The following is a 12,319-nucleotide window of genomic DNA, read 5'->3' as shown; positions in this document are numbered from 1 at the left end:
GGGGAGGTTACTGCATATTGGAAATCACAGTGCTATGGGACAGGGATCCTTAAGGGGAGGTTACTGTATACAGGAGACCACAGTGCTATAGGACAGGGATCCTTAAGGGGAGGTTACTATATATAGGAAACCACAGTGCTATAGGACAGGGATCCTTAAGGAGTGGTTACTGTATATAGGAGACCACAGTGCTATGGGACAGGGATCCTTAAGGGGAGGTAACTGTATATAGGAGACCACAGTGCTGAAGGACAGGGATCCTTAAGGAGTGGGTACTGTATATAGGAGACCACCGCGATGAAGGACAGGGATCCTTAAGGGGAGGTAACTGTATATAGGAGACCACAGTGCGGTAGGACAGGGATCCTTAAGGGGAGGGTACTGTATATAGGAGACCACCGCGATGAAGGACAGGGATCCTTAAGGGGAGGTTACTGTATACAGGAGACCACAGTGCTGTAGGACAGGCAGCCTTAAGTGTAGGTTACTGTATATAGGAGACCATAGTGCTGTAGGACAGGGATCCTTAAGGAGTGGTTACTGTATATAGATAACCACAGTGCTGTAGGACAGGGATCCTTAAGGGGAGGTTATTGTATATAGGAGACCACAGTGCTATGGGACAGGGATCCTTAAGGAGTGGTTACTGTATATAGGAGACCACAGTGCTATAGGACAGGGATCCTTAAGGAGTGGTTATTGTATATAGGAGACCACAGTGCTATAGGACAGGGATCCTTAAGGAGTGGTTATTGTATATAGGAGACCACAGTGCTATAGGACAGGGATCCTGAAGGAGTGGTTACTGTATATAGGAGACCACAGTGCTATAGGACAGGGATCCTTAAGGAGTGGTTACTGTATATAGGAGACCACAGTGCTGTAGGACAGGGATCCTTAAGGGGAGGTAACTGTATACAGGAGACCACAGTGCTATAGGACAGGGATCCTTAAGGAGTGGTTACTGTATATAGGAAACCACAGTGCTGTAGGACAGGGATCCTTAAGGGGAGGTAACTGTATATAGGAGACCACAGTGCTATGGGACAGGGATCCTTAAGGGGAGGTAACTGTATATATAGGAAACCACAGTGCTGTAGGACAGGGATCCTTAAGGGGAGGTTACTGTATATAGGAAACCACAGTGCTGTGGGACAAGGTTCCTAAGCAGGTTCATGTTAGTTCTATAAGAGGTGTCTGGGGGTTACTGATGGCACAGGTTAATAATGATAGATCTTCAAGAGTCGTCCCATGGTTACAGTAGGTTTAGGATGAATATAATAATGAGCCTGAACTTTAGAGCATCTAGATGATAAATTTTTCCCATGCATTGTGGTTTCCATGTGACATTTCACACCTAATTATACATGTGTTGTCCCAGTTTACAACCTACCCCTCATATGAAGAGATACATTTGGAAATTATTATTCCCTCCTTTTTTTTGTCAGATCAAAGCGTCGTTTGATGTTAATAACTATATGCATTTGATAATTTTGTGAGAAGCATATTCTTTTTATTTTGATTTAAATAATTATCCATGTGTGATTCAAATAAATTGTCATGCTCAGTTTAAATGGGTAATGATCAGCACTGAGACATGGTACCGCTGTAGATTCTGTCTGGCCTACTTATCTGTACATACTGTCCTTGTCAGCCCGTAGATACTTGGGTGAAATGGTACCCTAATTTATAAATTGATAATGGAATGCTGTGTTCATAGGTGTCTACCTCTGAAACCTCCAATGAGGCAGATCTCCCTCATTTCTCATCTCAAATGAGGGGTAAAGTGCGTCAAAAACATTAGCAGTATTTTTATCCCTGAAGGGAGACTGAGTATACACAGGGACATCTCACACATTGCTAACACTTAGCGAGTGATGAAGGTACTCGCACTTGGTAAACAGTAGTTAGATATGATTTCTGGCATTTAAAACTCCAGCTTAGAAGGCTAGCAATATGCAGTCTCAGAGCTGCCACTGTGTGTAATTTGTGGTGTTCCTCAACCCCTTGCCCTGTTCCCACATTTTGTCATAGACTGATGTCAGAACATTTTGTAAAAGAAATGTTCCTTGTGAAAGCTGTCCTGAAATGCTGGTTTGTTTATGTTTTAACCTGCTCGTAATGGCCAGGGTCATATGAGGACGGTGAAAGATCTTATTTTTAAAACAAGAAGAATCCTGTCTCCTGTATACACCATGAAGCAACAGAAAGGAGCTTTTCTGACTTAGAGTTACTTCCCTTGTCAAGATGTTCATCTTTCATTTTGATGCAGTACTTTAGTAATTCCTGGATAGCAATGAAGATTGATAGTTATCCAGGTATTGTTAGGTCCCAAGTTTGACCTCTGAAGTTTTCTTTGGGGGTGGGGGTTATATTTTGGTTTTCAAGTATTGATATTTCATTCAAAATTACAATTCTGTACAATGCATCGCAAGGTGTGATTTACTTGATGGTACACTTCAGCTTAAATTTAACCAAAATAAGCGTAGAGAATTAATGTTTGATTACAAGCTTTGTTGTGGAGTTGTGAAGTAGTGATATATTGAGCAATCAATTAGTATTTTTGTCTTTTCAGGAATGTGTATGATGGAGAAGACAATGGTGACAGACGGATGCAGAGCACCTTCAACATCCTTGTAAGTAACTCAGTGCTGTCACTTACCTATTACCTGTCTGGGTGACCTATTACCTGTCCGGGTGACCTATTACCTGTCTAGGTGACCTATTACCTGTCTGGGTGACCTATTGACTGACTGCTGTATATAGTGGGAAGTCACTGACTGACATTGTTGGACTTTGTCACATATGCAATGAGTTAGGAAGAATCCTTTGGCTAACCTTTTTTAGTTTGTCCAAAAGAAGTTACCTTGACCTATTTGTTGTATAATCTGGAACACACACACAATCTTTGTCGCATGACTTACTGTTTTTAAAGATTCTCAAGGACACTCCCTGGTTTAGTAATTTTTGCTTATAATAGCACTGAAAAAATTCATAGGTTTATTTTCATAGATCTTTGTCACGCACAAAATGAATGAAAATCTGTCATCCAAAAAATTTACTTAACAATTTACTTTGCAGTATGTAAGGTACATGTACACACATACTGCAAGGTATACACTGGTTGGCAAATCCAAAATGTTGAAAAGGTATTGATTTGATTCCATATTGTGATAATGACATGCTCTAATGGGGTCTTCCAACCAACATAACAGTCCCAAGTGAAAGAATCTATTGACCATGATATTAACCCTTTCACCCCTATGTAACTTTAGTAGGCTCTACCATGCATTGATATGGATGAGTCCATTATGGTCTACAGTGGTGAAAGGGTTAATGGATGTATTGACCATGATATTAATGGTGTAAATGTGTATATTACTTGTTTATCTTGTCAAGCAGCTGTTCTTATTTCATTTTACAACAGTCAGGTTTTTTTTATTAATATGTGACTCTACTGTCCTGTGTATTTAGTAAACACATAAATTATTTTCTGTAAATGAGGATTCTTGGGCTTTATTTAAAGACATATGTCTTCAGTTTTTGTACTCTAATATAAAAGTTTTCCATTACATTCCTCTAGACATGCCTCAAATATGTGACAGCTGTTCTCTCACCTCCATTCATTCCCAGCACCACCGGTGGAATTAATTTGGCGGTAACTGATGTTAATTTGATGATAGCATAAAGCCGTTCAGTAATCTCAGTAATCGGCTGGTACAACTTAATATTGCCTACCCAATAAACAGGATGTGTAATGTTTCCTCCAGCTTATAGGGGAGGGAGGATATATAATCAGCTGGGGAGGGGGATCATCAGGAAGGGAGGGAGGGGATACCATCCATTATCGTCCCTGTTACTGCAGGATTAGTACACCTGTCTTGTCAACTAATTACCACCTGGGGACCTATGTGGTCATATCTGTGATATTGTCTAAAGACAAAATATCTAATGTAAACCCGTTGTAGGCAATGTTCCAGTGGGTGCTAGGACCAGTATGTGTTATAATCAGTGCTTGTTTATGCTGAACCACTTCTTACCAAGGCCCTGACCTCCTGTACAAAATGACAGATTGGGGTTTTAGAAGATGTTTGTTTTCAATCTCTCCATCCATTTTCTTGCCAATTACTGGAATCCCATGAATTCATTTCCTTGCCAATTACACAAGTTTTGCTGGTCAGATGAATGGCCTTTGTGTGGGTAGTATCAGGGAGGCTGGTGGAACAGTTGGCTTGTACGTGATATCACAGAACAGTTCTGTTAGGTTGAGTTGCCATCTATCAGTTCCAAATATTGGTCATGTTTACAGTTATCTCCCTTTGGGCCGTTCTGTTATTTCATGAGATTTACAAATTGGAGATTGTCCAACTGAAAATATATATCGGGCCAGATTAAACCTCCCATACTGTTACCATCCATATTTTTTCTGATTTAATGGGCGTATGAGTGGCAGCAGAATCCGGACCGTTTCATCACACCTGACAGACAGGTGTAATTGTAGGTATCCTCACCTGTCTGACCCTACAGGTAGTCGGAGCCAGCTAGGTTCTGCTTCCTGGTTTTGTTCATTAATTGGCCGAGTCAGGGATTATTGCATCACTTTCCTACTGACTGGAGTATGTTTGTGGGGAATCGAAGCTAAATGCCGCCATCATCGATGCTGTGTTCCCAATTTAGTAGATTCCAACAATATCTGATAATCAATATCACAAAGCTTTAAAATAAATAAAAATATTAAGTTTGTAAATTGTATGAGAAACATTTTATTATGTTAGCATATTTTCCATTAACCTGTAGGGTTAAAATTAGTATCTGTCATGCTGATTATTTTCAAAGATGTCCTGAGTTGTTCGAACATAGTAAATAATAATCTAAAAATCTAAAAAGCTGATGGTTGCGGAAATATTAAAAAATCCTCTCATGTCTCAAAGACAGATCTTCAAGCTTGATCAGTTTATTCTATTCTCTAATAATTATCTTGCCGTATTTGAATTGAGTTTGACACCACCACAAAGTAACATATTTATTACCAGTGCAGTTTCAGTTTAGTGGGCACTATTAGGTTTGACAGTGATGGAATCAGACGTCAAATCTGGTCGGGATCCAGAGGGGTTCGGCTTGACTTCAGTCTAGTATAGGCAGTATGCTGACTGTCTTAAGGAGATCTCTGAAAAATACAAGACAGATTATGTAAGGAGGCTTTCTGTAAGAGAAAAGCTCTAGAAAAAGTTATCTCTGCTTATAGAACTGAGGAGAACTCAGAACTTTTCTTAACATAATATACATGCCCCATAAACCTTCAGTACCAACTCATATCCTTCTCCAACTCCATTCTTGGGCTCCAAACTTGTCAAGTATGGTCAACTTTCTGATGGTTTTTATAAGGCTATGGTAAATCATGGACTCTTCACAAATCTAAACTGACGAAAACCTTCAGTACCAACTCATATTCTTCACGAACTCCATTCTTGTTTACTACGGTAAACCTTTAGTGCTATTCCATTATCCCTTTATGCATAAACATGATCACAAGCCCTTTTAACATATTTCATTTCTATGGCAATAGTACAGTGTCATTTTATTCAATTATAAAGTATAGTATTAATACAAAAGAAGAGATGACCAAAAAACATCAAATTAATCCAGTTTACATGTTTCGGCCCATTAGTTGGACCGTCATCAGAATGTAAATTATTGTTCGAATTGAAGTACAAAAATAACCCGTAGGAGTGGTCCCATACAGTGGTTTTAGGAGTTTTATCAGTGTATCTGCTGTAGGCTGTAGTTTTGATAGACATCCATGATTTTAGGGATGAGCGTACTTGTAACAGGATTAGAGGCAGTTGGTGATCCGTTCCTGTTAGCCTCTCTCCCACCTCCCACTCTCTATTGATTCTGTATAACCTCATACCAGTGCTCCATTTCTCCCTATCATTGTCAGAGATATCAAACGGGAAGTTACTATATGACATTACTAGATCTTATAGTGGATTCTTATGTCTATTGGTAGAAATGTTTCCATTAAGCAGAAATTCAAAGCTCACAAAAATATTTTCACAAGGATGCATGTTGATTTAAGTTGTTATTGTCGACAGCGGTAAGATAAAATCACTGAAAATTTAATTTCAAAAGGAAATTACACCCAATTTACACTGCAGTAAAGTTTTGAGTTATGAACCAATACAATACAACGCATTTCAAACTCATTTCCTCTGGGTAATGACAGTACCTAAATTATGGTGTCATAAACAGCTTTGGTACTTGTTAACAAGGACAAATTGGTTAATCTCTTGGTCAGTCTAATGGTCAAACTGCTATCCGACCGTTACAACCCCATAACACCCTACTTATCTAATGATGAATAAATATTCTAGAGTCATCATCTGTGTAGGAGGTCATTCGTGTGGTCTGTTCCTTAATCACCGGTCAGTAACAGTGTTTATTGGTCAGTGTGTATAATGGTCAAGTACAGTATATTTAGTGGTCTGTCAAAGTTCCCTACAGGTCAGCTTGCAGTCTAGTGGTCAGTGTGTGTAATGGTCAATCACAAGTACATTGATTGATTGATTGATTGATTGGTTTTTACATTTGCTTCACTACCGAGTAGTATGGTTGTATAGGGCAGTATATGTAGTGGTCAGTCACAGTGACCTATAGGTATATAAATTGTGTAGGTCAGAATATGACTGTACTGGTCAGTTTAATTGACCATCACTTACCAATATACAATGTATATGAAGACAAATTACAAGTTAGTGCAGTGCTGTATGGAGATTTGCTTGTTTAGTGTTATCTAATTTGAATTTGAAATATAAAAATAAGTTTTAATTCTTAAATTTATCTAAAAATAATATTATGTACTTAAATGTTGACTGGTAATAGCCTGCATCGTTTCCTTGGCCTATTGTTTGAGGGGATAAACTGTAATCATCTGCTTAACAGAAAATATCATTTTAGTTTCTCTTTTCAATGTTTTAGAATTTCTACAAAGACAACAGTAACAGACAGGAAATGTACATGCGTTACATCAAAAAGCTGTATGACCTTCACCTCTCCGCTAAGAACTTTGTGGAGGCCGGCCTTACCTTACAGTTGTACGCCAAGCTGCTCAACTGGACCGACAACATCAAACAGGGCGAGATGGGCTACCATCCACAGCCCGAGTGGGAGAGGAAGGAGGGCATGTACCAAAAGGTCATAGAGTGCTTCGACAAGGGCAAGGTCAGTTAACAGTTAGGAGGCTAGTAATCTAGTGGTAGGACGCCGGGTTCGTAACCGAAGGGTCGCGGGTTCAAATCACGTCACAAAAGCTTAAATGTAATTTAATAGAAATTATAGATTTATATGTTACAGATAAGCATTTGAGAAAAAATAAGAACATTGAAATGCCAAATCTGTTACTACCTGGTAAAAAAACTTTGAAATTGAACAAAGTAAGGGAGATAACTTGATGTACTAATGGGGGACATTTCGGTAGGATTCTATATAAGACTATCAACTAGTTCTCTCAGATCCCAACAACATACAGTATTTTTAACAAAGCAACCACAATTAAATAGAATTAGAAAGTTGGATGTTTCAAGTATCTTAGATAAAAATGAATGATTGTATTAAACGACTTTACATTTTGACAGGTTTGGGAGTTCGGCATTCCACTGTGTAAGGAACTGGCGAAGTTCTACGAGGACAGACTTGAGTACCGCAAACTCAGTCAGATCCTGGTAAGTGTGGTTACTGGGATCGGCAGACAGACGTAACAACCTGTATACATAATGATGATGCTTGTATAATGGGGGTAATGAGTTTGGTAATATGCTGCCACTGTTATTTCCGTAAAACTGTACATACATGAATTCCTGATTCAGTGATCACACTAACACAACTGTTCAGGAGACTTTGTGTTTGGGTATTGGTTGTTAATGTTGTAAAGTCTGTCATGAAAGACTGTTCAATATTTATTAACGTCACTTTACCCAAATCGGGATACTTTTTAGATAAATATCAATGTTCTTTATACCATACTATCAGTTCCAAAAATGTTTGTTCATTTTTCATAAATAGATACTATCCACTTTTCATTTCTATTACAAATTAATATTTCGGGCGCGTGGTTCTATAAATAAAATGTGAAATACCATCAGGGTTACGTATGCCCTTGAACCGGCATAACTGTATCCTGAAAGGGACATTTCGGTATTTTGGCCAATATTTGGAGATAAACGATCAATATCAGCAGAAAAGAAAACATATTTCAAATATCTTAGAGTCAAACAGGGTTGTGATTAAATGTCTTCTCCAAACAAGCATTAGTTTTGATAAAATAGACTTTTGAAAATGATATCCAAATAAATAGCGCCGCAAGGCACGTAAATAGGGAAAGTTTTGATTTGGTCATTATTCTTACCTTTAAATTGTCCATGTAATGATAATCAGCAGCCAATTAAGCTCACATACAGTCCAATTGTCATAAAAGTATCATGAAATGAAAACTGTATACATGAAAGTACTTCTTTGCATTGAATGACAGTTTATAGGGCCGTTGTCCCATAAGTGTCCCGATTTGGGTACAGTGACGGTACAATGTACCGGTATATATATTTTTTCACAGCCTGTTCAATATGCCATGTATTGCTATGTAACCTATCATGCACTAAATTTTGAGCACCTCCTGTAAGCAATAATGGTGATATAGCAGACACTTTTATAGCAGTAGTATTGTAACGTGACTTGTGTTGGCTTTAACATTACAGAGAGGTATCCTCTTTGGAGTCAGTTAACACAGGGTTTCCTGTATCGAAACAATTTACTTTTCATTTTCTCAGCAAAAACAGGCAGCTTTCTTCAGTAAGATACTGGATGGCGTGGAAGTGGCGGAGGACGGACAGAAGAAGTTCTATCCTCGACAGAAACCTACCTTCTTTAGAGTGGCATACTACGGCCGCAACTTTCCCCCCTTCGTCAGGGTAGGCCTTTTATCAGAAACTTTACATACTTCCTTAAATTATTCATCAACTGTCTTGTTTCCAAAATATTTAGGAGATATAGAAAAGTACAGATTTATGATATAGATCAGTAAATCTTTATACTAAAACAGATAATTACAAATTTCAGCTGTATTTGTACGTTCGGCCATGAGTATTTGATGAGTAAAGGATTGGTCAGTGAGGACAATTTAGTTTCGATGATACACTTCTTCATATTTATTACCAGGTACATACAAATGTTAATTTCACAACTACCTAAGTTAAGTATTTTTGTTTATGTAGCAGTGTTTATAATTACAGAACAAGGCGTTCGTGTACCGTGGCCACGAGTGTCTGAAACTACAAGACATAATAAACCAGCTCACACAGGAGTTTCCCACCGCCAACATTATGAAGAAGAACACAAACCCGACGGAGGAGATGAAGGAGGGCGAGACGCTCAGTATCCTTTACACAACAAAGAACACCTGTCTGATAGACACAAGTACTTACTCATAGCAACTGAAAATTAGATTCAGGTGACAATTCATGACAAAAACAGTCAGCTTCTATTTTTATTTTTTGTTTTTTTTGCTCCACTTACCAATCCTTTTCCCGTTCAAAAAATAACATCAGCCGGTTTTGAATTTGGCCTAAAACATGATAAGATTATATGTGACCTTTTAGCTTCAAAAAGACTTTTAATAAATTTTCCAAACCAATTAATCTGCTGCTAAAGTAGATTAGGATTGAGTAATTATTTAGGTTAAATGTAATATGATAAGGATTATTTATGGATGCCAAAAGGTCATGTGGATGAAAAGTACTTAAAAATACTGATTTAACAGTAAGTGACTCAAGGTCCTGGATATGACGTGCTGTAAGGAGATGTTGGTGTGTTTGTGTGCCTTAACCTAAGTCTAGTCATACAGATCTGTGGGGTGAAGCCTGTAGCTGAGGAGAGACCGGAGTTCAGGAACCGTCCAGACGCTGCCAAAGAGATTAAACAATTCTACAATGCAAATGATGTTGATACATTCCAGTTTGATAAGTCTTTCTACCGTGGCGAGATGGACAAGAACAATGAGTTTAAGGTATTGACACTAGGTTACTTGTGAAGTAAAGGTAGTTGTTTGTTAAACCAAGGAGAATTTACCAGAACTTTTAAGATGGTTCAAGATATCCAAGTATAATAGGAAAACGTTATATACAAAGTGGCAGAATCTCAGGAAATATTTTCAAATATTTTAATCATGAATCCACTGTTTCTTATAGGTCCTGTTTTAAGGATTTCTTATTGTAAAATATTGTAAAAAGTAAAACATTTGACAAGTCCCCCATCATAAAAAAAATCAGGAATATAAAAAAACAATGTAATAAGTAATGTACAGATAGTTTTGTAAAATGTTTAAGACATGTAAGCTTTTTAGTTTATTATTAAAAAGTAAACATAAATGTACCTGTTTCACAAACAGTCCCTATGTACGGAACGAGTTCTCATGAAGACGAGCTACAAGTTCCCCGGGATACTGCAATGGTACGAAGTTGTCAGTATGGAGACCGTGACCTTGAATCCGCTGAGGACGGCCATTGAGGCAGTAGAGGCAGCATGTCGCGAACTCACAATTGTGATTGGAGATTGTCACCACAATCCCAATGATGACAATATCAAACACCTGTCCATGTTGCTAAATGGCATGATCAGTGCTAATGTGATGGGAGGCATCCCCAAGTACCAAGAGGTGAGTCAAATCACATTTGTCTCCCCTTTCATAACCAGTACCACAAGAAGGGTCAATTTTACAGTTGTCTCCCCTTTTAATACCCCACAAGTACTAGAATGGCACACAGTTATCTTTCCTTATCTAACAAGTACCAAGAGGTGGGTCAATTTCAAAGTTGTCTCCCCTTACTTATCAATTAACAATAGGTGGATTGGTTCCGCCTTCCTAACATGTACCATAAAATGGGTCAATGTCATACTAATTTTAAGCTGCTGAAAAACCCAACTACTCTGTATTAAAGCAGACATAAAACCACTGAAACAAACAAACAACATCAACTACTGTTTTCCATTATCAGTACTTTTTGAACACTTTTATTTGCTGTTTTAGGCTTTCTTCTCCAATGACTTTGCCATAGAACACCCAGAGGAAACATTCCTTTGCCCTGAGCTCAAACGCTGCATTAAGGACCAGGTGAGTTAAGTGGACCACTTATATGTGGGTTGGTATCCAGGATAGTTGACTTACAGACACAAAACAATAAACTAGTTAGTCACTTTCTCTCTAAAAGCTTCATTTTAGTGTTTGTTTCAAAAGAAATAACACACCTATACCCTGGTGTGTGTATCTCAACAAACTATGAAGTGAAAAGTCACATCTAGAACATGCAGAAACTATCTTAGCTTTCCATCTATATAATAGAAGAGGTTTACTATTATCAAAAAGAGGTTTACCATGATCAAAATGTGTTTTGTATATTCCTTTGTATGAAAGGTGTAACTGACTTTGTACTTCTGTGTTCTGTATAGATACGCCTGCTGGATCAGGGTCTCAAACAGATGAGAATGGCTGGTCACAAAGATTTGGCTGCCATGGTAAACAGCCTGGCAGATATACTCAAAGGAATTAAGCAGAGTGTTGAGGATAAGGTATTACCTCCCTTTGTTAACTCTTCACTGATGATTACAAGAATACATTACTTTAATATGATAGAAAGAGAGACAGATTTTATTATTAACTTATTTTATATAAATCAAACATGATCATGAAGATTTGTTTTCTCCCCTTGTACGTGAAGAGAAGTTAATAAATATTTCTGAATGCAAAATTTCATGTTTCCTATCAAGTCAAGACAGAAATGTCACATTGTTCACCAAAAAAATATCACTAGGGAAAAGAAAAAAAACACTTAAGCGACCGCAGGAGAAATAAATGTACACACAATGTCTTTTGAATGCCGATATTTGTACTTGAAATGATGAATATATATCTATTATATGTCATATGAACGTATTTTCCTTGCTTACATTGTTTTAATGTTTCAGGGCTCACAAACATCGTTGAATCGGCGATCAGACTCGGGTAATGCCAGTCTGTCTGGTAACGGTGTCCAGTACATTCACCGCGCCAGTACCCCCAGTTCTATAAACTCCAGTGGCAGGTAAGTCACAGAAACACTTATATGAAAGTATACCCTAGTTGATGCCTATATAACAGCCATTTTTACAAATGGAAAAAGTATCTTGGAATATTGGAATAAGATTTTTTTGAGATCCTTGAATACATATCAATAATGGGAAATGAAATAGATGAATTGAATAATTAAAGAAGCTTACTGTTAGGCTAATATTC

The 12,319-nt window shown here is 37.8% G+C and overlaps 1 protein-coding gene across 9 annotated transcripts in view; it reads left to right on the top strand.

The window, feature by feature from the left end:
- Window positions 1-12,319, top strand: part of LOC110460550 (dedicator of cytokinesis protein 4-like) — a 154,779-nt gene that overhangs the window by 131,818 nt on the left and 10,642 nt on the right. For all 9 annotated transcript variants that reach the window (XM_021513520.1, XM_021513521.1, XM_021513525.1 and 6 more), the window contains 10 exons: window positions 2,576-2,636; window positions 6,979-7,221; window positions 7,635-7,721; window positions 8,823-8,963; window positions 9,285-9,426; window positions 9,888-10,057; window positions 10,439-10,705; window positions 11,078-11,161; window positions 11,497-11,616; window positions 12,013-12,128. In XM_021513520.1, coding sequence (XP_021369195.1) covers window positions 2,576-2,636; window positions 6,979-7,221; window positions 7,635-7,721; window positions 8,823-8,963; window positions 9,285-9,426; window positions 9,888-10,057; window positions 10,439-10,705; window positions 11,078-11,161; window positions 11,497-11,616; window positions 12,013-12,128 — 1,431 coding nt within the window. The remainder of the gene's footprint in view (window positions 1-2,575; window positions 2,637-6,978; window positions 7,222-7,634; window positions 7,722-8,822; window positions 8,964-9,284; window positions 9,427-9,887; window positions 10,058-10,438; window positions 10,706-11,077; window positions 11,162-11,496; window positions 11,617-12,012; window positions 12,129-12,319) is intronic.

Source organism: Mizuhopecten yessoensis, unplaced genomic scaffold (assembly GCF_002113885.1).
Source record: "Mizuhopecten yessoensis strain PY_sf001 unplaced genomic scaffold, ASM211388v2 scaffold10431, whole genome shotgun sequence".
Classification (NCBI taxonomy): domain Eukaryota; kingdom Metazoa; phylum Mollusca; class Bivalvia; order Pectinida; family Pectinidae; genus Mizuhopecten; species Mizuhopecten yessoensis.
The sequence above is the reverse complement of the archived record's forward strand: the minus strand, read 5'-3'. Positions and strand labels throughout refer to the sequence as shown.